Here is a 25,081-nt window from a genome sequence, read left to right as displayed (position 1 = left end):
GGTAGGTACCATCACATCAGATATTACATAGTAACTAGGGAAAGATTCGTGATTGGACGCATTGTGTCTATACAAGCAGTCCTAACATAGATTCTGGCGCCTCGCGCGCGATTTCGTCTCCAGGACGACGGCAATGAGATGTTCTCATAGATACCCTGTATCCATCGCAATCATGGTATCAAACCAATCCAGAAATGACGCAAAATGGGTATCTTCATAAAACATGAACCTCTTTTTTTCCTATCCCACCATGTCCTGCTGGAGAACGATATTTCAAACAAACATTACGTATATTGTGTTCGTCGATCCTGTCAATTCCCACCCGCTCGTTTCCGCTGATCGGCCGACTCGTGCACCCCAGGTAGTGTCCTGATGGAGAAAGTAGCACTCTTGAGGTTATACCATCGACCAAGGTCACTGTATGCGCTGACAACGAGCTTGCTTCGATCCTCATGTATCTCCGGCGCCGGAACATGCCTTCTGTCGACATCTTTGGGCTCGACCATGGTGCTCCGGCGATGGAATTTGTTCGTCATGGCATCTGTCCCATCACGCATGCGCCTGAGTTGCAGTTCCAGCCAGCTTTGCAGTTCCGGTACCGCTTGTAGCCGATACGGTGCTTGGAATCGTTGCATATGGCTGACGAGCTTGGCCATGCGCATGTACAGATCGAAGTTGATGACCGAGACCGCTTCGCCCCTCTCGTTGGCACTGCCAGGTATCTCGCGTCGCTTCGAATTGCCCGCGACTACAAACGTCAGGTCTGTCAGGTAGATGCCCAGGAAAGGAAGACATGACGACGTCGGGGCGTCCAGCCTACGCCGGAGCTTCGTGTAGTTCTTGGATATGTCTATGACCTGATTGAGCTCTTCAAGTCTTGCTCTCGTCTTCTTGCTCACCAGTTCCCAAGTACGTTTGAGTCTTTGCACGACACACGAGTTGATCGAACACACGATAGACATGATCGAGTCGTAGTTGTTCAGTTCCAGTAGCGCAAGGCCGATCTTGGCCCAGTGCTTGATCACGTTGGCACGCTTCTTGGCATCGTCAGGGCCCAAGATGGAATCAGCCACAAAGTTCGCAAGATCAGTGTTGAGTAAACACATCTTGCGTATGTGCTTCGCCGTCGTAGTATTGCTGTTGCCCCAGTCCATGCTGAGTAGCTCTTCAGGTCGAATCTCGCAGTAAGTAGTCATCATCATGATCGTGATCTGTCTAGCCATTTCAATAGCATCGATGTCAAGTATGCTGCATTGAGCGCCACCTCCAGTCGCAAGTCGCAGGGCGTTGAGCTGCTTGTTCGTAATGTTGGGGGTGGGAATGTCTTTTTCGTTATCAATCCCGAATGACATGCTGGACTTGCCGACAGCTGACACCAAAGGTCCGTTCAGGGTCCCTTGTGCATAGCCTTCACTCACTCTGCGAGTAAGCTCAGTCAAGCGGTCTCCAGCTTGCGGCAAGACTGGCTTGAGTTTATGCAGTGCGAAGAACCGAATCTCGCCGAGGGCGTCCTTATCCGCTTCAGCATGCCAATACGTCTCGAGCCAGCCTTTGAAGAAGTTGTAAATCCGCAGACGTGCAGGTGTGCCGGTGGTCCGACTATCACCGACGTACTCGAAGCGGTGAATCAATGCCTGGGCAAGTTCACGTGGCTCGGCGAATTTCCTGAACGTAAGGAAGAAAGCCGCTACAAACTGCGGGTCGGGGGTCAAATCGTGCGCTGTGAGCTGCTCCACTAGAGCCTGCAGACTGCCGCCAGTAATCTGACCCTCTTTGTTCCGTGTCAACTCGAGTATGTATGACTTTTGCAGGAGTTGCGACTCGACATCCATGCTGTCCTCTGTCACCAATGACGGCATGCTGGAGATGCTGGCGAAGCTCCTCAACATCGCACCGTCGGGCGCGACTGAATCCTTGGCGTTCTCCGGCGTTGTCGCTCGCGTAGATGCTTGCGATACTGCGGTAGCGCCAGAATCACGCATACTGCTACAGAACGTCTCGGTCGAACCTGCGATTGACATTCCCACGCTGTCTTTGCGAGCCAGAGTTTGCGCTTCTGATTGCACAGACGGTTGGCCCTTTGACGTCTCTAACCCAGGCACACTAGAATACATACTCGACGCCTGCGAAGAGCGTTGCCGGTGCGTCGAAGGTATCGGTGGCAACGACTTTTGCGATTCTCCCGTGGGTGGCATCGGGAATGCAGTAGAGTCGAGAGTTTCAATGGAGGATGGGAGTGGAACGTCAGAGGTAACCATCGTGTAGTCATCGCGAGGCACAGGCGGTGGCGGTGGCAGCATCTTTGCATCCAAGGAAGACCGCATCTTCGAGCGTCTATGAGATCGCTGCGCCTCATTGAGGGTCATGTTGTCAATTCGTGCCGGAACATCGGCACTCGTCGTGCTGGCGGTTGAGTGCCCAGACGACTTCAGCTCGAAGTCGCCAATCTGCTCAATAAGTAGACGGGTCTTCACGACACAATCTCCAGCATTGCGAATCAAGCTCGTGCCAACATTGATCAGGTGCTGGTGCTGGTCGTGTAGCATCACAACATCCTCGTCGGGAGAGTCTGAGAACCTGAACACATCCCTGGTGGAGTTCGCTAAGTCTTCCAGTTTGGCTTCGAACTCCTCTTTGACTTGCTGTACAGGCGTTGATCTTGGTGGATCATGAGCAGAGACTTCCTCAACAATCGCAAGCATGTCTCGACATGCCTTCACCAGGCGCTCTGTTGTGGTGACGAGTTCCGCTGATGGCCGAGAGTGAAGATGAAGTCCAATAAAAGCGGCGATATAGCTGATGCAAACGTCGTGTACCTTAGCCAGCTGCTCAGAAGCAAGAGACCCTTCTCTTGATCGAACACGATCCTTTGTCACCAACGACAATCGATGCGCAACCATGCCGTCCGGAGGGGTGAAGACCGCAGATCTTCTCAGCGATATTTTATCACGACCTTCGGAACGATGGTGACGAGCTCCGACTTTGACATCCTGCTTGCCATCTTGCTGGGGCAAATGTACGGCAGAGTCAACGGCAGACACAGTGTTCTTGCCGCCCACACTTTGCGTGTCGATCGTAGGTGGCCCTCCTTGGAAGCCGGTCGTGGGTCGCTGCAAACTTTGTCGTCTGAGGTGCATAGAGCAACTTGTTTCCTGTGACCAGACGTCGTAGAAGCTGACAGCACGTGTGACAACCTTGAAGGCCTTGGAAATTAGGTCGTCCAGTAACACATGAACTACTTCCGCCGCAAACGATTCGCTGATAGTCTCCTGTAATCGCTTGGCAATGCCGACCAGGGATGACAGGTCTGCAAGAAGTCCTTTGCGCATCCTACGAATGCCAGCATGTTGTTTCACTGTAGGCGCCTCTCTGTGCAAGCAGTCTGCCCGTTCCAGCAGGTATCGTACCCCCGCGATCAACCCGCGGATATAATCTTGATGCACAAACGTTGACAAGCTCGCGTTTTCGCTTGCGCCCAGCAGATCCCAAAATTGTGTCATAGCATGCAGCAGGTTCCTCAGATATGGGTGATCGTATGCTTCGCAATAGTTTGTGGGCAGCCAGCCGCGATCCCCGGTATTGAGCACAGTTCCATCAGCCCAGCCGTTCGCATGTACCACATGGATAAGGATCAGATCGCCGGGCTTGATGCGAACGGTCGACAACGACGCATCTTCGTCCGGCATTGCACTCGTGGCAGGATCGAATACGTACAGAGCACGCAGGTAGTTTTGAAAGAGGGATTGGCTGACGGGAAACGGTTCATAGTCGGCGGGCGGACTGCCGGGTGTTGGAGGTGGTGTGGTATGAGACACGAAGCCCGCTGTCGTCGTCGTGGAAATATGGCGAGGTCGCGATGGTCGTTTTATTTGCGACCTAGCCGCGCGAGGAGAACGAGTTGCAGGTCGAGCTTCTTGCTTGGTTCCCGGCATGCCGTCAGATGTCGTCCGGTCCTCATATTGAGGTCGAAGTCGCGTGGCCATTGCTTCGCCCGTGTCTTCTGTGCCCATGCTGCCCGGCTACACAAGAGATGCGCAACAACCAGTATCTCGCACACTCACTATAGCGCGAATTGCAACTCCATAAAGGACGGGGCAGGGGCGGGTAATAGTCGAAAGGGCAGTAAACGTGTGTCACCTCAGAGCAGATGCACAGTCCTTGATGAGGTAGGCACTGGCCACAACGTCAGTGAGTTCGGTTCGCATGTTGTTGTTGTGGGTGGTGGCGAGGAATGCATGGCGAGCTGGGAAGCGCTAGATTGGCAGCAGGGCACCGGCCGCTTATTGCCAGACTGGCCGAGAGCAAGCCACTACGTTGTACTGACCTCGTGCAAGTTGGAGAGAGTGACCTACGACCAGGATCACCTCGTTGAATATGGTTCTTCCAGACAGCCCTAGACGGCACCGATAAGATGATTCGCGAAGTCGTAATCGGCTGTCGCGTGGGCAAAGGCTGGTTTCAGGATGCCTCTCGTGTTTCGTGCGCTCGAGGCAAACCGCTCGTGCCCGTGCAGCCTGCAATTAGCTATGTGGCGAGGCGGTCCACGTCGTCGCGTGGTCGAAGATGAGGTGTTCGTGGGCAATGAATGTCAAACGGCGCTGTTTCGTTTCTTGAAGGTTGCACTGGTCGGCCAGGCATGCGTATGGCAGCAGCCAAGCAAGCAAGGTGTGCGGTGTCTTTCTCCCGGCCGGTGAGAGGGTCAGGTGGTAGGTACAGTAGGTAGGAAGAGAGTGTCGCGGCCGGCAAGCAAGGCCTATTCAGTCGCCCCTCCTTGCGCTTCGCTCGCTTCTCGCCCGCTCTCTCTGCTCACTCAGGGACAGGCGTCGGAAGAAGGGACTGGGCCTGGTATGTGTTCAGTCGAGCAGCTGCTGGGAGGGATAGCAGGAGAATCGACAAAAGCAGATGTGACAGAAAGGGACACTGCGCAGGCTCATGCAGCATCGCGCCAGGCCGGCACCATGGCTTTGATGGCGTCGAAGTCGACTTTAGGTTCTGTTTCCCGGCAGCACTGATCGTCGAACTGTCCTGCAGCCTATGATGTGTGAGCCTTACGGTGCCCTCTCACGGGGGCTGCTACGCTACGATGGATAGGCGACGAGACGAACTCAACGCCGTGCTCTAGCGTGGCGAGGCACAGCGCGTAGCACCGGCGGCGTGGAATCAACAATACAGGCGACAGCACCGCGCTGCACACCTGTCTGGCCAGTGGTCACTGGGTGTGCTGGATCGTTGGCTGATTGATCACTGGCAACGCGTGGGTATGGATGATGGATGGATAATTGGATGAATGGATGGATTCGCACCGCAAGCGCTCCTGTCGCCCGTGTCTTGGACTGTCCTTCTCAACCACTGTAGGGGCACACGCACACTGAGCCACTGGCGAGGGCCAACGTCTATTGAGCCACGACGGGGCGGGGAGGTGAGATGGGTCGCGGTCTACATCATCACCGCACATCGCATTCGCCACAAATGGTACATACACCACAAGTACATGTACCTTTATCCAGCGAATGGGTCGACCCATCACAGCACAGCGCAGCGTGACGTGACGTGACCAAGAGGCGACGCTGACCGACTCGGTCGCCAGAGCTGCCACTGACAGTGGGGTGGAGTGGGGTGGGCCCAGTCGCTTCAGTGCCAAAGCAGAGCAAAATCGAGTGGAAAACGCTGTGACTCTGTCTCTGTGAATGAGCCTGTGAGTTCGGCGTGGTGACAGAGAATTTACGGGAGATCGAAAACGCTTTGCCCACCAGGGGATCCAAGTCGAGCAGCACAGGGCAAGCTAGAACTCTCGTCGCAAGGGCCCGCAACCACGGACAATAATTCTACTGGGAATCTGGGATCAGGTCCTGCCGGCAGTCAAGGTTCGCCCGACCGCATCTTCTTCCTCCCCTGCAGCAACGCAAACCAAATTCCCACTGCACGAGGGCGCTCGTCGGCTTGGTATGCGTGTCGAGCGTCTCTACACCTTCATGCCATTTTTGAGAGCACCAGAGCGTCAGGTAGATGTGCAGAGGTGCACGCATGGCACGCTGCGAAGAGACAACGGCCAGGAGTCATCAGCAGCTGCGATGTACCAGAGCCCAGCAGGCAAGAAGCGTCACAGCAATCAAGAGTTGGGTAGAACTTCAACGTATCTGTGCAAAGATCGCCCACTTTCGTGCTCCAGACGCCGGCGGACGGGATCATTTGGAGCAGACGATCAATCGGGGCGACGACCGTCTTCGCCGTTTCTGAATACCACGGACGGCATCGCACAGTATTACGTGTGGTATCCACGGCGACGAGCTTTACAGGCGTGCTTCTGCGTCTTCATGTGGTATTCTACTGTACCTACATAGCGGAGCTGGAAGGTCATCCAACCACCTGATTGATATCATGGTTGTGACATGTATTGTCATAATAGTGCTATTCTTATGCTGGTTCGCATTTCGACTCTTCGTCTGATCTAAAACGCTGTGGGTCACTCAATCCTCGAGCGCGCGCGTCAGAAGCGTGCAGAGTCAAATTACCTTACTCAGACCCCCAGAGATCTGTGGAAGCTCCCAGATCCGATCGCTTTTTTTTCCTCGTCGCTCTGTCATCAGCCGTCTCACACGAGCACGCCAACTAGACAAGTAGCACATCACAATATCAATGTTGATTGCGCCACGCTACAGAGAAGCTATAGACTCTTTGCAAAGCCGCAACGACGCAAGCCTACCTACTGTATGTGAAGGGCGTCTCGTCTAGTTCTGGATATGTACCTTCATAAGAACAACTACAGACCCACCGGAAACACCAGGTGTCTCCTGCCTCGGCTACCATATGTTCGTCGAATTGGATGACCAACTTCAAGCCCCTGATGGCCAGAATTGCCATCTTCGGCTCGCGGCAGACATGACACGTTCGTTACAGATGCTTCAATTGTGTGCTTTGCACACGCCCAGACGGCCTGAAGTCCTGAAGTCACTAGTGAGAGCCTCAAATCTTACAATCATGCTCTCCATGACTATGCATATGCATGTCACCTGCATGTTACCTATCGTCCTCTCCTCTCAAACGTGCGTTTGGAGTTTGGTACACGTCGCAGGACGCAAATAGATGTCGCATGCCGTCACTGACTGACACTCGCTCTAGTTATGACAATTCAGACAGGCAAGCCCAAACCTCTGCCTCGAAGCACACATTACGATGGCACTCCCTGACATGTTCGATGCTGCGACGGCGTTGCCAGATGAGCTAGGTAAGGTATACAGAGTTCGAGTTTGAGCCTCGATCGTGACGTGCCCGTGCTTGGAATTTGACATGCAATCTGAAGAAGCCGATTCACTACGTACGTTTTTATAACATCAGCAGCGCAGCAACTACATGATATTTTCACAGTCCTGTGAGCCGGTGACCCTACAAGAACCAGAGCAAGCAAGAACAGCAAGAGAAGCGCTATACTACACAAGAGTAGCTCGTTTGGCTGCGAAATCCTGCACGTGGGAAAGAGAAAAAAACATGAACTTAATAAGATCTGGACTTGTGTCCGCGTGGCAGCCTCCACTTTCAGACTTCTACTACACGATGGCGTCCCACAAACCCGCCTCGGCTCTGCAGGACAAGCATCTATCTTGTTGATAGAACATGACGAGGACGATCGTTGGTAATGTATATATCTACACGAGAGGTTAATTTTCCAATCAACCAGCACTCAAAAAAACAGTTTCGTGAAGACAAATAGAGTACTGCAACACCTTACAATACCTTAAACGCCTCTAAAATGTGTAAAAAAGATCTTTCCAACAAAAAGTATGTATCCGGGATGTTCTGGGGCGTGGTAGCATTTCAACGGATGAAACACGCCCGATTGCAACTTTCACGAGGCTTGGTGCGTATTTTGTCTTTTTCGCATTATAGTACCTCCTACCTAGAAAAAACGTGGCAGTCGGCCTCTCCGCCGGAGAACATCCCTCTCTTGTCAATATCAAAAAGCAGGTTCAGACTGCCAGTCTAGAGAGGAAAGTCTGTCGATGGCGTGACTTCTTCGGAGCAGAACTGCTGAGGACTAGTCTGAGGAGAATAGTTTTTTTTTTCTTTCTTTTTTACTTTGTGCCATCATCGGAGTGAAAGGCGTTGCAAGGTCCTTGCGGTCTCACAGCATCTATTTGGAATAGACGGAGGCTCTGAGCATACATGTACGGACAGGTTCAACATGTCAAGCAACTCCTAGTTAGAACTCCTTTCTCGTGTAACCTGCTCATCAACTCATCGGCTCAATTTCTAGACGGACGAATACGAAATCACATTCTGATGAAGTCATCAGGTAGCTAGGTTGGTAGTAGGTAGGCAAGTGTCCTACTGGAATCCAACAGATACTCCAGTCTGCTGCGTAGGTACCTACTCGAGAACAACTTCAGATTCCCTTCTCCAAATCCCCCGCAGCACCTCACATACCGAATTCATTTCTTTCCTTCCTTCGCAGATAAGCTAATCATCCATCGTCCACTACCTAGATAACCAACACAGTACATACAAGTACCTCGTCTCGCCAATATCGCGAACCCGAGCGTATCATTCAGCGAGGTAGACAATAGTTCAAAAAAAAATCCTTGTACAGACTATATTACTCCACAAAACCTTCCCCGGGCAACAAAGCAACTTTCACTTTCACTTTGCCATCAGTCATCATCATTAGCGATATACAAGCACTAGGGTTCCCAGGAAACGACCGATCGTCGTCGAGACGTCGACTGCAAGGTACAAGGCAGCTAAGAGGATACTTTACATATAATACCTAGTAGATCTTGAATATATTTGCCGAGAAAGAACAAACTACCTTGATATATGTAAATTGGAAAATCAAATTCTTGACCTATTAGATTTTTTTTTTCTCAAATTGATTTTATCCTTCTCGCTACCTAGGGTAGGGGTATCTGTAGCCTGTAGGTAGCCTGTAGCCTGTAGGCACAGTACCCAGTATACCATGCAGTATCATCATCCATGGCAAAAAAATTCAATAGTGCCGTACGTGGGTGCTTTTCGTATCCTACCGATAGGCTCGAACAACTTTTACTTTTTTCATTTTAGCCAGCCAGCCAGCCAGGTGCACAGTACAACATGAAAAAACCAAACCTTTTTTGCCGGGGATGTAACTGTACAGTATATACAAACATGGGTTGTCACAGTGCTACGAACGACGAAAAGCATATGTGATATTGTGGGTATAGTTTCACTATAGCCGTTCACGCGCGCGCGCGCGCGCCCGCCTGGGATATTGCCGAAGAGGGATTCTTTGGTTTTTAACCTTTTATGGAGTTGGGGGAAATCAGTAGATGTGAAATTGATGCCTCGCGAGGATTTTGGGTCTTCTTCTTTGATGTGGCTACGCTTAACGCGGTACTCGTTATATATATACCTTATCACAGGTACTTACCTTAGGCTTCCATATAGCGGGTAGAGTCGCGCGAATGCAGTCTGCCATTATTTTATACGGTACAGAAAGAGTGATGTCGCTACATCCCCGAAGGAGAGTAAGGTATAGAGCCAAATGGATCTGGGGTCGCTGGTTGTTGCAAGCTCAGGGATATAAAAGATTTGACAAGGACGAGGAGGTCGGAGAGATTTCAATGACACGCATACACACTCTTTCTCTCTTTCTCTCTTTCTCTCTGCTCTCTCTGCTCTCTCTGTCTCTCTCTCTCTCTCTCTCTCCCAAGCGGTGTGCGTAACTCTGTATCTGTACTTGAAGGGAGATATCACACTGCCTACTTGACCTTTCATCTGCTGATGCTGATGACGACGACGACGATGATGATCGATGATGATGAGGGTGATGATGATGATGATAGGCTGAGTGAGGTGGGTGTGTGGGTGTATGCAAGGGGCAACGTGATAACGCATAGGTACCCAAAGACTGACGATACGGATAAGGAGGGTAAAATGTATTCGGCTTTGCAGGTCGGTACCAACGCAATTTGCATAATTGTTACCTTTTACTTCATTCCGTCTGTCTGTCTAGGAGGTAGGCTTGTCTATCACAATTGCTCGGACTTTTCAAATACCCGATAGGTCGAGATGGGGAATGTACAATCAGGGGAAGTGTACAGGATATATCTGTCTGTCCGGATCAATAGGTACCTCTAAGGAGAACGGAAAAGTAAGGTACAAATACCTTAGGTAGAGCTCGTATATACATTACCTACCGAGCAGCTTACAGATAGAAAGGACATGTAGTTCCTCCTGTATTGGTACTACAGCAGTACTCTAACCTGTTGTTGATGTAGCACACAGCAGTCAGCTACCTGACAAACGATCAGGCACCTAAGGTCGCAAACGGCAACCTCTCTCAACCTACGGCTATATACCTAAGGTACTAGCACAGTTGATAGTCGCTTAATTGACACAATCATAGATCCCACTCTTCCACTTCAACACAAATCTTTCAACTCTTCCGCCCAAGTTTAGCTAGTAGAGGTAACATTGCATCCGTAACTCCTACCTCCTATTAGGTAGGTAGTTCAAAAAAAATTCCTTCTTCTTTCCTCGTCTTCGTCTTTACCTTTTTGTCTTCTACTTCCTATCTTCTACCTCTACTCTAGTGTCTTTTGCATGTATACCTGATCCTCAACTTTCGCAGAGAATCGACTCCCTGCTTACCTTACAGATGATCTGTACCTCCCAAGGTACATGTGTGCATACCTCCTACCTTACTTCCTCAACTAAGGAGAAAGAAGGCCAACGTACCTGTACCTGTACCTGTACCTGTACCTTACCTACTACGAGGTAATGTAAGATAAGGTAGTTTGCTACATTAAGTACCTGTAGTTCTATAGTATTTTTAGAGAGGTAGGTAGTTAAGGTAGACGCGCAACTCGACTCATTCAAACCCCCTAAATGTTTTAGAATAGGTGGGCTTGCTTCGTATACCTCCTATTCGACTTCTTCTCTGATTCATGGTCGAGGCCACTGCGAAACTGACTAGAAGACGAAGGAAGGGTGCTTTAGTTCCTTCTCTTCTTCATTTGGAGGGGGTTTTTTGTTAAAAAAAAGAAAGCAATGATTCATGTGCACCGGGCTAGACTTTTGTGACTTTTTTCCGCTCGCATTCATGATGTTGATGCTCTAGATACATAGCTGTCAGCAGCCTTAGCTTTCATTCACGTGCATCACATCTGCAATTCAAACGCCGTCGCTATCATCGAATTCTACACTCCCGATTGCCCGTAGTATGTGCTAGCTACGCTGGGGATTACTACAGTCCGCTCGAAACAGTCATGTGTATCTATCCAGTCCCGCTGACAGCCAACTTCATCAAGTGATCCATAAATGTCTGCAAGCTAACATCATCTGTGAAGATGGTCTGAGCAGTCTGACTAACCCCACCATAGCTTGATGAAGTATGCGTCGTTGATGGATTGAGCTTGGCGAGCAAGAAACGGGCCTGTGAACCACCGGCGTCGCAGACGATGAATCGTGGAAGTGGGAAGCGATCTGAAATAAGTTCCTGTAGAGATCTGGTCAGCACGTGTCCCAAATTCGAGCCCACGGAAGAACGTTATATACCTTTGCATCCTGCTTGGGCGCATCGAGAAGCTCACTGAAGTTCTCATAACCTTCCATGTCCTGGTACCCAGCTTTTCGCCATTCGGCCATCGTCTCACCGTGGAAGATGAGGATGTGGAAGAAGGTATCGAGAAGCAGAATTGTTGTCGGTTGGATCGAGGACGAGTCAAGTAACACCGGTACTGCTCCTTCTTGATCGAATGTGTACGAGTCCAAAGTAGGCTGGATCATGACCAGCGAGTTTGACACATCCTCGTGGTTCAGAACATGTCGATAGAATGCAGTCTCATCGGGCGAGTTGTTGAAGACCTGCAAGAACTGTGATCGACGCAGATGGAACATGAATTGTGGATACAGCGTGAAGTTCTTCTCGAGGCGGAAGGACGATGGATCGTCTTTGCGGTACTCTGCAAAGCGCGAACAGAGCCTGATAAGCATGCGATCCACCCATCGAAGGACATCTGGGCCGTCGTCAACTTCAGCCTTGAACACTGCAATCCTGCTCATCAAGACAGCTGCAGCTTCCTGGTCGAAAGACTGTGCAATGGCTGGGTCGCCGCTTGGCCCACTCATGTTCCGCCCAACGGTGGTCACGCGCAGATGATACTGCCCTCCGCTGTGCTGATAGTATGTCAGGAATTGAATGAGACCCTTTTGAGGTCCCTGCTGCATTGGCGCTGCGGGCCCACCTTGACTGGCGATCTCGAAGTATACACCGTACGATGCTGAGGGATCGATGCCGCACATCTTCCAGCTGCAGGTATTACCAATGCCGCACTCGGTCTCACCAACTGAGCTGGATTTCTTGTTCAGAGACACCGCGTGGCCGATCAGCCCCGTAACCTTTAGCTCTTTCGTCGTCAAGACCTCCATCGAAGCATTGAATCCCATTGCCAGAGTACCAGATTCATCCGCATCAAATATCTTCAGGAATGAAGACTTGAACATGGAGGCGGTGAATGAATCTGTCAAGATGATGTGACCTCCAGTGCTATTGGGCAGACCTTTCATCTCAAGCAGACCAACCTGATCCAGACAGCCAGCAAAGATATCAACCACATGTCCGTTGTGAGCCACGCGCTTGGCAAGTGTGTCGTAGAACTTCAAGGCTTTCTTGTAGTATTTGATATTGTCACGATCAATGTCGTGATGAGAACGAATCTGCTCCTTGAGCTCCGGTCCAACTACCATACCCGGCCCTTCCGTAGCTGGACCACCTGTGAACAGCATAATGCGCGCGCCAGAGTTTTGGAAACTGGTCTCCAAAAGTCCAGTCGCAACAGAGAGCGCCACGCCAGTGCATCTAATGGCACGCTTGTCATTTGCGACTGGCCAGGGGTCCTTCTGCAGGCTTTCCAGCACATTTGTGAGCTGGAATTCGCATTGCTGCACTGGGAGCAAGAATCGAGCCTGGGCACCACCGACTGGTGGAGCAACTGCAGGACGACCTGGCTGTGGCTGTGGCTGCATTCCTGGTCTGGCTCCAGCTGCCATGCTCAATCCCAGCATCTCTTGCACCTGCTTCGCGCCGTAGTCCTTGTTGCCACGGAAAACATAACTTTTCGCGCACTCTGTGTATCCCAGCTCGTGTACCTGCGCCATGGTTCCATATGTGATCAGGCCGACCAGCGCGTGCGGTGGAAGGTATGAGAGGCAAGTGATGATGCTGTCCCGAAGCGCCTTGAGCGAGTCTTCCTCCTGGCATGTGTCAATGACAAACACGAAGATGGGGGGCATAGGCGCAGGTCTCGCAAGCCTGTATTCGATAGTGGTGCTACCAGGGTGAAGTTCAGGTGGGATCTGATTCTCGCTGATGTCCTTGTAGTGTGGTGGGAGATTGTTGCGCTGCAGGCAGAATGGACAGATCCATATTCGTGCTCGCATGTCTACCTGGCAGAAAGGATTGAGTACTGCTCGACATGGTGGCTTGCATGTGACGGGCTCATATTGCAGCAGCGGCGTGCCATCGTCCTTCTCTTTCAGAGGGGTATATAGAGCGCCGATGGGGACAACCAGTCTGCTGGCTTCCATGCGCGAGGAAGGAAAGGTATTCCATGAAAGGCGGATACCATCGCGGTCCTCAATCTCCGACCACTGGTCCTTGAGCGCCTCGTAGTCCATGTTGTTGATGAAGTGGGCGGCGTAGAACTGGGAGAGGGCGGAGGGGCGGTCTCGCTGTTTACAATGCGCTCATGCACTGTTCGGGTGGGGGCGTTGAGCAAGGTGAAGTGACACGCAGATAGACACAGTAGCTCTAGGCAGTACCGTGAGCTTCGCTGGCTATGGATATTTTGTTGAGGACAGCTCGAAAGGATCTCTAGAGACAAGGCAAGAGGTGGCCTCCTTCATCTAAGCCCAACTTCCCAGCTGGTCGGTGTCGGTGCATCGTAGCTGCCACATATCAGCCTTGGCAAGCCCGGCCCATCCCGCTTCGTTCGTTTATATTTTCCATTTCCGCCGCCCACTTCTCGTCTTTTCACAAACATGCCAGCATCAAACACATTACTTATCGGCGATCAGCTCAACTTCACATTAGCTTGACCGTTTTCGCGCTGTGCATAGATCAATTGCAATGTCCATTACTGGGCGCCGGACCTTGAATTATAGCGTTATGCTCAAGCTGAGAGGTTCGGAATCAGTGCGGGCCACAATCTCTTTCAGTCATCCATCTTTTGCCATACCGGCGTGCAGATGGGATTGAAGGTACATGTAAGATGTAGCTCGTGGGCGGAGGGAGGGCTCGTCATGCCATTCCCCGATGGGAGCGTGGCTCACGAAGACTTCAGGGCACCTCATACTAAGGTACCTTAGCATCGATTACATACATGTAGAGAATACCACACGTAGGACGTATCAGATTATTAAGATGTGTGTACAGTCGGACGAGGCTTGACCCACGACAATATTGTCACATGATGGCACTACGGATGAGTGCCAACCACAATCACACTCTCTTTCGCATGACAGTTGTGCAGGTGAGAAATCAGGTACATGCTCATAGATGTGGTCCAAACAGGTATCTACAGCTCCCCCGTACGTGTAAAAAGCCCATGCACAATGTCTCTCCATCCATCTCTCGAGTGAAAAGCTTGTCAATGCAAGCCGAAGCTGCCATGGACGCGGGGTTTCAGGTGGATGCTTCGCTTCATTATTGATTACTAGACGAGCTCCTGCCAATCTGCACTAGAGTGCTAGCCGTAGTAGCCCTCTCCTCATACAGTCTCCTCAAATCATCGACGCTACTCTTTTTCAAATTCAGCTTGCTCGGCTCGAGCATAGCACTACTTTGTGACGGAGACGAGTCCGGGTTGCCTCTATTCTCCCAGCTACTCATTCTATTGAGTAGCCCGGCCGAAGGCGCTCGTGGCTTGGGGACCCCGGGTGCAGGACCACCGGTGCCATCAGGGCCAGAAACAGCAGGCACAATGGTATTCAAGGTCCGCGTTGGCAGAATTGGCTTGGCCAAGGATTGAATGCCAGGACCTTGCTGTTTAGCTGAAGCAGGCCAGGAGGGTTTACGAAAGGGACCTTCAACCACAGGCGTGGAGGTAGTTGATTGTGGCATCTTCACAGCCAGATCTGCGGGTGTTGTATGTTGAACTGGTGTCACCGTGCTGGAGTTAACCGAAACAGCTTCCGTGTCGGTTACGTTGTTCTGCACCAAGTTGTTAGCAGCTTGCCGGGCAGCCATTTCGGCCAGGACTGCATTCGTTCCTGCGGGCATGGATGGCATGGGTCTAGAAGGCATAGAGTCGGGAGTGATGGTGCTGGTGCTGGTGTTGGTACTCTGGGAGCAGTTCTGTAGTACCGAACCATCTCGCTGACTGTTCTCACCCTTGACTGAGGTCTGCCTGCTCACAGGTTTGCGCTTGGGCACGTCGGCGAGCGACCCTGGAAGTGTGCGTCCAATACCCTCAGCTGAAGCAGGACCGCTTGGTATCGCTTCAACGGGGGCTCCCGACACTGGTCGGCGCCGTGGTTTCTGTTGTTTCACTTCTTCCATCATATCAAAGCTTGAGTCTGATCTCCTAGGTGGTGCGAAGCCATCGGCCGGCACTTGAACGAAGCTACCAGGCGATTCCGGTCGTGACAGATGCCTTCCTTCGCGGTCAAAGATACTGGAATACCTTGGTGGCTCACCCATAGTTGTGACGTCAGTAGTGTGCTGCTGAGCGACAGCAGGCCCGGGCGAGGGCTCGCGATATGGAGCTGGCTTTCTCTTCGGTAGTCTTGGTAGCTCTACGTTAGGAATATGTGGTGCCAATGCTGCTTTGAACGACTGGGCCCTAGACCGTCGTCGAGGCGGCAGGGCTGGTGGCTGTCCATTAGAAGAGTCGGACCCATCCGAGTCATTCATAGATATCCTATGCCCGATTTGACTCTTTGGATCGTCCTCGCTATAGCTGGATGGGCGACACAGTTGCTCCAGCGGGTCTTCGTATTCTTTGGGATCATCAGGTGCTTGGAGGTCAGCATAGAAACTGCTCTCATCAAGTCCCAGTCCCGTCCGCAGCTGTGGCCACATCGTAATGGCAGCCTGTAGTATTCGTTTCACAATAGTAGAAACTTTCGCGTCTGCCATCTGATCGGTTCCACAAACGAGGCACATCGAGAAGCAGATAGCCAGGTTCTCTGCGGTCATTTTGTTGTCCGGTTCATGCAGAGCAACGACGGATAGAAGTGGTAGCAGGTGCCTGGTCAAGATCTCTCGAGCTGTTGCCGAAAGTGGCGACACAGGTGAGCTGTCGAGCATGATATCGACTAGATCTTCAGGTGTTACTTGCACATCTGGGTCATTGTATCTTTCCCGCAGCATCGCATAGCTCGACTCGTGAAAGATGGGCTCGCGCAATTCTCGGTACCATGTCTTGATCATCGAGGCTGCCAGGTGCACCCCATATGTGTCTTCCGAGCGAATCTCATCGATCGTTGACTTATCAAGACCAGGCTGGGAATACGAGGCGTCCATCTCCTTCCAGACGATCCATTGCTGACCACGATCGTAAGCTTCCTTGAGGATGCTGGTGAGCGTAGAGTGGGGTGGGATGCGGAAGATGCCCTCTGTCTTCACATTCGACGGCTCAAGCAGGAATGTGGTGGTCTCCCTCAGAACTCGTGGCAACCTCGTTTTGCCGGTTGTGATGTTCTTCGGAAGTGGATGTTTAACGCCAAAGGCTCGCCTGCCTGTGACAAATGGAGAAAATATGTCCGGCGAGTATTTTCGGTCCTGGAGATATGCAGAGGGTGGTATCAATAGCTTTTCGATGGGAATGTGCACTGCCAGTTGCGTCAGGCAGTTGACGTGCAGGATCTTCCGTCTGAACTTGGGCGAAACGACAGTCCCGAAGACGTTGAGGAGCACTCTGACCCATGTACGAGGATGTACAATATACAGCATCGCCAGCTTCTTCCGCAACGCTCTGCCCAAGACATGGTAGGCTTGCAGATACCAACCTGTTGCTGGACCTTGTTTCTTCTCTGCTGTCGCACTGTCCAATGGTCCTCCCGCAAAAAATACTATCTCGTATTCGGTTCCCGACAACAGCTCATCTTCGCCGGGGAGTCGCGCGAGTACATAGGAGAGCAGGCTGTCGTAGTCGACTTCGAACGCATCGGGAAAAGCCGCGCTATTGAGTACATAGACGGGGCGGCCTTCGCTCGAAGGTAGCGGAGAGCGGTATAGGATCGTGGCAGCGATGGCAGCGAGCTCGGGCACGTAGTCGTCCGAGTCTGTGGCAGGCGGCACTGTCGAGAGAGAATTGCTCCTATCACGGCCAGCTCGTCGTTGTGCATCTGCCTGCAGTGCTGTTCTCAGTGCTGAACGCATGGTGGAAAGGTGCCCAGGTGGTCTACTTCCAGCGAAGTAGAGCGAGGGATTCGACGGACGACTTTTCTTTCGTCATTTGTTTAGCATCCCTGTCAACATCTCATATTGTCTCGGTATACGACGCGGAGATTGTGGCGCGTGTCGACAATCAATCACACGGGTGGGCTCAGGAAATTCGCGTGGGGGAGGAGGAGAACAGGTAATGTAATGTACGGTCGTGGTCGATGAGGACTGGAAGTTGTGGCTATTAGCTAATTATATCAAAACGCCGTCACCACTCTCGCAACGTCAACCTCCCTCCTGGCATCTTCCATCCAAGTCTTTATATCCTGCCGCCTACGTACATGTAGTTACGTAGACAGCCAAAAAAGCTACGTGAAACACGATGTAAGGTAAGCATTATCACCCTGGCAGTGGTATGCATGCATGCACACCAGGTGCGGATGCAGGGCATGGGCCGAGCCGGCGGGAGCTTCCATCGAGATAGAATCGGTGAGCAAACTAGCCGATCTCGCTCGTCTGGGCTGTGGAAGTGCGAACAATCTGACTCACTACTTCAGCTATCTCTTGATACACCTTTGTTCCCGCCCTTTCTGACCTCTACCACGCCAACAACCACCCTCAAAAGCACGAGAAACCTTCCCATACCATGTGTGGCATCTTCGCGTGTCATCAGTACGTTATCTGCCGCCCCAATGGCTTGTCGATCCCGAGCATGGCCCCCCCAAAACGTGCCTGGAAATGAGGTGAGAAGTGCTAATCATAGTCTACCTTCAGCCACGATGATATCCAAAAGTTCCGGCCGACCGCCATTCGCATGGGCAAGCAGGTCAAGCACCGCGGACCCGATTGGAGCGGCAACCATACTGCCAACGAGACCATTCTCGTCCACGAGCGCCTGTCCATTGTTGGTGTAGACACCGGCTCGCAACCCCTCCTCAACGAAGATCAGAGCATTGCCCTCGCCGTCAATGGCGAGATCTATAACCATAAAATTCTGCGTCACCGGGGTCTTGCCAAGTCATATCCTTTCAAGACACATTCTGACTGCGAGGTCATTATTCCTCTGTATCAAGAGCATGGAATCGATGCGCCGAGACATTTGGATGGCATGTTCAGCTGGGTGTTACACGACAAGAAGCAAGATCGTTTGATCGCTGCAAGAGATCCTATCGGTATCACCACCTTCTACATGGGCCGCGACAGCAAGATGCCTGGCGCTGTGTACTTTGCCAGCGAGCTGAAATGCCTGCACCCTGTTTGCGACTCCATCGAGGCATTCCCGCCTGGACACGTCTACGACAGCAAAACGGACCAGCTCACGAGATACTTTGACCCAAAGTGGCTAGTCAACCCAACCGATATTCCTAGCACACCTCTCGACCTGAAACTGCTGCGCGAGACGTTTGAGAGATCTGTGAGAAAGAGACTGATGGCTGAGGTGCCATATGGTGTGTTGCTAAGTGGCGGACTGGACAGCTCGTTGGTAGCTTCGATCGCACAACGAGAAACACTTCGCTTGCAGAAAGAATACGCCAAGAAGAGGGCTCTGCTATCGCAGGGAACCAACAGTCCTACCTTGAACGGCGTTGCCAATGGACAGGTGCCGCTCGCAGAATCCAATGAAGAAGAGCTTGCTGGCATCGACGAGGACTACCACCTTAGCTCGATACCAGTTCTGTCTCAGTTGAACTCCTTCTCCATTGGTCTGCCAGGATCACCAGACACCATCGCTGCGCAGGAGGTCGCCAAGTATCTCGGCACTAGGCACCACTCTTTGACCTTCACCATCCAGGAAGGTCTTGACGCGCTGTTCGACGTCATCTACCATCTCGAGACCTACGATGTGACCACCATCCGCGCCAGCACGCCCATGTTCTTGCTCTCGCGCAAGATCAAGGCAATGGGTGTCAAGATGGTTTTGTCAGGAGAAGGTTCCGACGAGATCTTCGGCGGCTATCTCTACTTCCACAATGCACCCGACAAGGCTGCTTTCCACGAGGAAACGGTCCGAAGAGTCAAGAACCTGCACCTGGCTGACTGTCTGCGTGCCAACAAGTCCACGTCAGCCTGGGGTGTCGAAGCACGTGTCCCGTTCCTCGACAAGGAGTTCCTTGAGCTGTCCATGAACATTGATCCCGCCGAGAAGATGATCCACAAGCCTGAGCGTATTGAGAAATACATTCTACGGAAAGCATTTGATACTGAAGGCGAGCCAGGCGCCAAGCCATACTTGCCACCAAACATCCTGTGGCGTCAAAAGGAGCAGTTCTCCGACGGCGTTGGCTACGGCTGGATCGACGGTCTCAAAGATGAGGCCGCCAAGCTGATCACAGACGAGCAGATGAAAGAGGAAAACATTCGCAAGGACAAGCCATTCTGGGGTGACGACATTCCTGATACTAAGGAGGCTTACTGGTACCGCTGCATGTTCGACGAGCACTTCCCGCCTTACTGTGCCAGCACTGTGATGCGATGGACACCGACCTGGAGTAAACAGACTGACCCATCTGGTCGTGCCATTGGCGTCCATGAGCAAGCCTACAAAGATCAGAAGTAGAGCTGCTCACCTTTAGACCTGCATGCGTTGCGGATGCAATTCGTACAGCCTTCCGACGCTGGAAGCAGGTCCGAGGAAGCACATGAGATGTGTATGACTTCCGGCGCGGGACTACTTGCGCTACGACGTGATACCCCGGCGCGCACGATTAGATGTAATATAGACGCGTACGAATGAAGCTCATGCGCCTGATACTTGTGTGCTTACCGGAACCTGTCCGTTGAGATCAAGAAGTGAACTAGCTGACGAGCGCCGTCTCTAATAAGGGCACCGAGAGGACAGCAGACGCGACCACCCGAGCCATATTCGTCGCCAGATCCAATGAAATGATGCCCGGGTGTGGCGTTCGAAGCATTGGGCTTGATTTCAGATTGCATTGTGCCCATGGCTCTGTGGATAAGTGCCGCGACGGCCATCTGTGTCATGATAAAGGTAAGGTACATGGTAGGTACCTGCTCCTTTTGCGTCGCGCTTTCACTACCTACATGTATCTGCATACATGCCTCCTGCGCAGCCATGCAACCCGCGACTGCTCCCTCTTAACTTCGTGACCACAGCATAATGTGTTCCCGTCCCCCCTTCGCGTTCTCTTCTTCCTTTCAATACTTCTAAGCATCCTCAGTCATTAGCTTTACCAAGCGAAGACTTCCCAGTATTACCTTAGTTACGACAAGCTACATCACGTACAGCTCCATCATTCGCAAGCCCTCATTTGGCCTACGTCGATATGGCGTCCAAGATTGACGACTCTTTCAATGCACCAGAGGACTCGGGCGTCCCTCAGTGCCAGTGTCCGACTCCTCTACAAGCAGCGGGGGGAATTCCGACGACCACTCCACCCTATCCTCCTCCGCCCTTGCCCCCAAGAATAGGAAACTCCAAGGCTGCTGCTACATCTTCTTCTTTTCCAGAAGATGTACACTCTCAGGACCAAACGCGACCTACACTGGGCAAGAATGCGCCATCGGCAAGCCTTGGCAGACTCAAGAAAGCGAAAGCGCTTTTCAGAAACATCAAGAAGGACAAGTCTGATCGGCCACGCACTCCCGGCCGAAATCCGGGCGGTACGTCGTCCTCGTTCGAGGCATGGCGCTCCAAGGCACGAGGCTAGTGGCGTCGTTGGGGTAATGGCTTCGACGAAGCCAAAAAGTCTGCTCTTCGATTATTCCGCAAGGGACCACAGGGCGAGGAATCTCCTCGTGGCCGTCGCCAGGAGAGGCACAGCGAGGATTCTATGACCACTTCTCGGTTGCGGAGTGCGGTGAGGAAGCTTGGGAAAACGAAGGACCACACGCTGATAGAGTGCGTGAATTTGATGGATGAGATTCACGGGAGGCCCGTTGGATGCTCAGAAAGAGAACTGCGACGGATGGTGGGTGATGCATTTTTCGAGCACGAGGCTAAAAAGTCGGCTGACTGGGTGGCCAGTTGGAGACGCCTCTCAACGCGTGACTGAGGTCTGTTGATGGATCGTGGTGCATGATGTACCTAGCTTGCTTTGAAAGCAGGCGTTGGAAGGGTCAATTCGCTAGACCTGCAAAGGAGTATTTGCTACCTTACGATCGTGAATGCTCGAGGGGAAAAGTTTGTAGGTCAAGGAGGAGATGTCTGCATTGGATGAGAGATTTGTAAATGCAGTCTGTCTTCTCTGTAAATGATCTTTTGTCAACATGTTCTCTTCAGACTGGAGTCTGCTTTCTCTTGACGTTTCTCACTTTGCCACTCAGCCATCCACTGGATTTCCACTGGAGACTATGGAATGAAGCATCGCTTCTTTCAAAGACAGTTTGACGAGTCAGACGCCCGCAAAAAGGCACAATACAATGACTGCAAGATGTCCTTCCAACTACGACACAAGATGTCGTCTTGGAACTAGGTCTAAACCATGTCACTCATGTACCAAAGTACTGAGCAATCTGTCATTGGTATTTTCGTTTGTTCATTGATTAACTTTTCTCATTGTGTGACCGCGTAAGAGCAGAGCAGAGCAGAGCAGAGGGCTTCAGCTCAACTACAGTGTAGCAAGCTCTCTCTCTCTCTCTCTCCTTCCGTGACCGTCCAGCGCCTCGCTAATAACATGAATGCAATTCCAACCCCAAAGAAAAACCATCAAACCACTCGTTAAAGAAAAGAAAGAAAAAAAGAAAGAAAAAAAGAAAGAAGAAGAAAAAAGAAAAACATTTTTGCGGGAAAACGTGCGTGCGTGCCGTTCTCACGATTGACTTTCAGATCTCCTGACCTTGAGTTCCAATTCATCCTTTTCTCCCAATTTTCTCATATCCATCAACGTGTGCACTTTACTCATAATCACCTCAAAAGCCTCCACGACGCTCGGCGTGGGTAATGGTATGACCTCTGGAACGCCCGCGACAGAGAGGATTGTGGCGATTTTTTCTGATTGTACGGAACTTTTTGCTACTCGGGGCTTGGTGAGTCGATCGGAAGCGAAACTGATTCCGCCGGAAGTTTTGGATTCGGGAGGGAGAATTACGACGCCCATGCGAGTTTGATCGGCGGGGGAAAGGGAGACGGGGAGTTGGTGTCCGGGCGTGTGAGGGGCGTTTCCGCTGATGGATTCGCCTCTGGTCCCACGGCGATCGCGAGTAGAGCCTCCGACGTCTGAGAGGCCGGCTGTGCTGTCCCGTGGACCTCGAGCGGATTGGGGGGGTTGCATACCGCCTGATTGCACAAAGCCATCGTAGTTGGGGTTTCCTGGTCAGAGTTAGTATCATATCACATGCGGAAGGTAGGGTGTTGAGCAGAGGGCCACAGAACGTACCAGTAGCCTTAAGACGTGGATTCTTCTTCATACGATCTTGCTGAAGCAACTGCTGCCACAACTGAGTAAGCGCCTGTGAAGTGGAATACTGGTATCCGTTGGTGGCTGCATGTGGGTAATCCAACCGTCTTCTCAGTTCCTCCCTCTGAGCATCGAGCGTAGCCTGATTGAGCATGATGCGCTGCAATTCAGCGAGCAAGACCGTCTCCTCGTCCACCTCATTCGCCTTGCGATACAGATGACCCTTGGCGAGACTCTTCCGTGACTCCTCCTTGGCGGGATCAAACGTGTTGAGTGTGGTGTAAAGCTCGAATTCAGAGGTACCCATGGACTGAATGGGCGTTCTCAATTGCAGCAGTTGTGCGGATATTTTGTAGAAGCGTGCCTTCAACTCCTCCATGCTGCGCGTCTTATCCTCAAATTCATAGTGATCCCATATGACTGGCCACTTGCCGTTGCAGTCCTGATACAATTCGACCAAATAGTCCGTTTCTGCTTTGGTCCAGTCATCGTGTTGCAGGTGCTGTTCGTAGGTTGCTTCATCGTATTCTGGTATGTCGGCTTTGACGTTGTATTTGCTGTAGTCGGGAAGAGGATTAGTCGCGTCTACTCGCCGCCATCGCCGGTCTTGCTGCGTCCATTTCGCTGCTTTTCGTATTCGCTGCATCGTGTACGCGGACGTGATGGATGTTGTGAGTGAGTGTGTTCGCGAAATGAAGGTACCTATGGTGGAGGTATGGTAGCTTGCGCGTGGCTCGCTTATCGCCGCAACCCTAACCCTAACGACGAGGATAACAAGGTTCCATGACCTCACCGATGTCGTTCACTCTCTACATCACATACATGTATTCTACCACAGCTATTGGACAATTCTCGCTTCCGCTTCCTCTTCGCCTCGTCAATGTCGCGTCTCTGGCATGATTGTACGATCATGCGCTGTCCGGCGGACGTTGTCATCATGTCTTCGCCTTCCACCTCCCAATGACTATGGCTTCTCCTTCAACACGCGACCATTTCGAACATCGGCCAGCTTGAACGCTGAGCCACCGAATCACTACGAGACATTGAACATTCCGACCAATGCCAGTCCCAAGGACATCAAGAAGTGCGTTCCTTCGACTCCTCCACTCGAGTACACGACAGCATCCTAACCACCACACAGGTCCTTCTACACGCTCTCCAAAGCCAACCACCCCGATCTGCACCCCAACGATCCCTCCGCCTCCCAACGCTTCGTCCAAATCTCCGAAGCCTACGCGACCCTTGGCTCACCCGAGAAGAAACAGCGCTACGATCGAGACTTCCTCCGCACACAGCCAGCAAGCGGCACCGGACATGGAGGACCATCCTACGCTCACGGCTCCCACTCCTCCCACATGGCCTCAACAGGCCCCGGTGGTCGAGCTCCCAGCGGTTTGAGTAGACGCCGAACGCAATTCAAGGGCCCTCCACCCTCCTTTTACAAATCCGGCGGCTGGGGTGATCACGGCACGAAACGTCAAGAAGCCTCTGAGCGAGCCTCTCACACCCACGAAGCACAAGGACGCTCCGCATCAGGACCTCAGGGCCCGGGAATGGGACCCGGAGGCTTCGCGACGGGGTTCGATGACGATGTACCCCATTTCGACGCGCAAGGACATTACAAAACCCATGAGCAGATTCGCAGAGAGAGACACGAGAGGAATCGAGTTCGAGCGAGAATTCGACGGAAACAAGGAGCGAGTTTTGATGATGTGGGCGGCAGTAGTACTCTCTTCAACTTTTTTGTCATTGGAGGCGTGTTGGGTGGTATTGCGGCCATTACGGGCATGTTTGCGAATAGTGGTGGCAAACCTTCGACGACGACGACTAAGGCGGGCAAGAAGAGTGTGGCAGTCGAATGAGGTTGTTGAAGGGGATATAAAGATGGAAAATTCTGCAATACGATACCCTGGCATATCGATAAAAAGAATACCTTCCTCAGCAAGGTAACCTTCTTCAGACCCAAAGTTATAGGTAGAGGTATATAGATACCTTAGTACTGTATTCGACAGACAAGCAACGTACCCCGAACTTCTACCTTATTATCCATCCATCCATCCATCCCTCTATCCATCCCTCTATCCCATTTCTCGCCCAGGGGAGGGAAAAGAAAAACAAACAAATCTACATTTCTTTCTTAACAAGTTATATAGGTACATTCGCCGTAAGGATTTTGGAGAAACAAAAAAAAAAGAGCGAGCGAGAAGAGCGAGAAGAGCTATAAGTACCTAAGGTAGGTAAGGTAGGTAAGGTAGGTAAGGTGCCTACGGTATGAGTTTATAAGTTTATGAGTACCCAGTACATGTATATTCTCAAACGATATACCTACCTACCTCCTAAATTTTGCTCAGGAGGGACAGGGGGG

At 51.8% G+C, this 25,081-nt stretch overlaps 7 protein-coding genes across 7 annotated transcripts; 3 read left to right on the top strand and 4 right to left on the bottom strand.

The window, feature by feature from the left end:
• Window positions 1-8: 8 nt before the first annotated feature.
• SEPMUDRAFT_74407 (ras GEF) lies at window positions 9-4,832 on the bottom strand. Its single transcript, XM_016910064.1, has 2 exons — window positions 4,325-4,832; window positions 9-4,173 (listed from the first exon to the last, which is right to left on the bottom strand). The coding sequence occupies exon 2, from the start codon at window positions 4,008-4,010 to the stop codon at window positions 312-314; it is 3,699 nt and encodes a 1,232-aa protein (XP_016756732.1). The 5' UTR covers window positions 4,011-4,173; window positions 4,325-4,832; the 3' UTR covers window positions 9-311.
• A 6,214-nt stretch (window positions 4,833-11,046) lies between these two features.
• SEPMUDRAFT_152231 (protein transporter SEC23) lies at window positions 11,047-13,863 on the bottom strand. Its single transcript, XM_016907316.1, has 2 exons — window positions 11,530-13,863; window positions 11,047-11,470 (listed from the first exon to the last, which is right to left on the bottom strand). The coding sequence occupies exons 1-2, from the start codon at window positions 13,648-13,650 to the stop codon at window positions 11,249-11,251; spliced, it is 2,343 nt and encodes a 780-aa protein (XP_016756731.1). The 5' UTR covers window positions 13,651-13,863; the 3' UTR covers window positions 11,047-11,248.
• Window positions 13,864-14,530: 667 nt separating this feature from the next.
• Window positions 14,531-17,501, bottom strand: SEPMUDRAFT_152230 (uncharacterized protein). The gene has a single exon (XM_016907315.1). The coding sequence runs from the start codon at window positions 17,354-17,356 to the stop codon at window positions 14,678-14,680; it is 2,679 nt and encodes an 892-aa protein (XP_016756730.1). The 5' UTR covers window positions 17,357-17,501; the 3' UTR covers window positions 14,531-14,677.
• Window positions 17,502-17,966: 465 nt separating this feature from the next.
• Window positions 17,967-20,726, top strand: SEPMUDRAFT_94398 (asparagine synthetase Asn2). The gene is made up of 2 exons (XM_016910636.1): window positions 17,967-18,031; window positions 18,134-20,726. The coding sequence occupies exons 1-2, from the start codon at window positions 18,006-18,008 to the stop codon at window positions 19,914-19,916; spliced, it is 1,809 nt and encodes a 602-aa protein (XP_016756729.1). The 5' UTR covers window positions 17,967-18,005; the 3' UTR covers window positions 19,917-20,726.
• SEPMUDRAFT_121381 (uncharacterized protein) lies at window positions 20,644-21,792 on the top strand (the record flags this gene model as incomplete). The annotated part of the gene is made up of 2 exons (XM_016901684.1): window positions 20,644-20,980; window positions 21,644-21,792. 2 exons carry the CDS (start codon window positions 20,644-20,646, stop codon window positions 21,790-21,792), a joined length of 486 nt encoding a protein of 161 aa, XP_016756728.1.
• A 62-nt stretch (window positions 21,793-21,854) lies between these two features.
• Window positions 21,855-23,375, bottom strand: SEPMUDRAFT_152228 (uncharacterized protein). The gene is made up of 2 exons (XM_016907314.1): window positions 22,696-23,375; window positions 21,855-22,628 (listed from the first exon to the last, which is right to left on the bottom strand). Exons 1-2 carry the CDS (start codon window positions 23,360-23,362, stop codon window positions 22,129-22,131), a joined length of 1,167 nt encoding a protein of 388 aa, XP_016756727.1. The 5' UTR covers window positions 23,363-23,375; the 3' UTR covers window positions 21,855-22,128.
• Window positions 23,376-23,567: 192 nt separating this feature from the next.
• On the top strand, window positions 23,568-24,744 carry SEPMUDRAFT_159455 (DnaJ-domain-containing protein). The gene is made up of 2 exons (XM_016907848.1): window positions 23,568-23,800; window positions 23,858-24,744. The coding sequence occupies exons 1-2, from the start codon at window positions 23,613-23,615 to the stop codon at window positions 24,576-24,578; spliced, it is 909 nt and encodes a 302-aa protein (XP_016756726.1). The 5' UTR covers window positions 23,568-23,612; the 3' UTR covers window positions 24,579-24,744.
• The last annotated feature ends 337 nt before the right edge of the window (window positions 24,745-25,081 follow it).

The sequence above is a fragment of the Sphaerulina musiva genome, assembly GCF_000320565.1.
Source record: "Sphaerulina musiva SO2202 unplaced genomic scaffold SEPMUscaffold_12, whole genome shotgun sequence".
NCBI classification, from domain to species: Eukaryota; Fungi; Ascomycota; class Dothideomycetes; order Mycosphaerellales; family Mycosphaerellaceae; genus Sphaerulina; species Sphaerulina musiva.
Note: the sequence above shows the minus strand (reverse complement) of the source record. Positions and strands in the feature narration are given on the sequence as shown.

Coding starts and splice junctions, on each gene's coding strand:
- SEPMUDRAFT_74407 (XM_016910064.1), bottom strand. CDS start 4,010: ATGGGCACAGAAGACACGGGCGAAGCAATGGCCACGCGACTTCGACCT.
- SEPMUDRAFT_152231 (XM_016907316.1), bottom strand. CDS start 13,650: ATGGACTACGAGGCGCTCAAGGACCAGTGGTCGGAGATTGAGGACCGC. Junction 11,471..11,529: donor CGCCCAAGCAGGATGCAAAG/GTATATAACGTT, acceptor AGATCTCTACAG/GAACTTATTTCAGATCGCTT.
- SEPMUDRAFT_152230 (XM_016907315.1), bottom strand. CDS start 17,356: ATGCGTTCAGCACTGAGAACAGCACTGCAGGCAGATGCACAACGACGA.
- SEPMUDRAFT_94398 (XM_016910636.1), top strand. CDS start 18,006: ATGTGTGGCATCTTCGCGTGTCATCA. Junction 18,032..18,133: donor GGCATCTTCGCGTGTCATCA/GTACGTTATCTG, acceptor GTCTACCTTCAG/CCACGATGATATCCAAAAGT.
- SEPMUDRAFT_152228 (XM_016907314.1), bottom strand. CDS start 23,362: ATGCAGCGAATACGAAAAGCAGCGAAATGGACGCAGCAAGACCGGCGA. Junction 22,629..22,695: donor TCCACGTCTTAAGGCTACTG/GTACGTTCTGTG, acceptor AACTCTGACCAG/GAAACCCCAACTACGATGGC.
- SEPMUDRAFT_159455 (XM_016907848.1), top strand. CDS start 23,613: ATGATTGTACGATCATGCGCTGTCCGGCGGACGTTGTCATCATGTCTT. Junction 23,801..23,857: donor AGTCCCAAGGACATCAAGAA/GTGCGTTCCTTC, acceptor ACCACCACACAG/GTCCTTCTACACGCTCTCCA.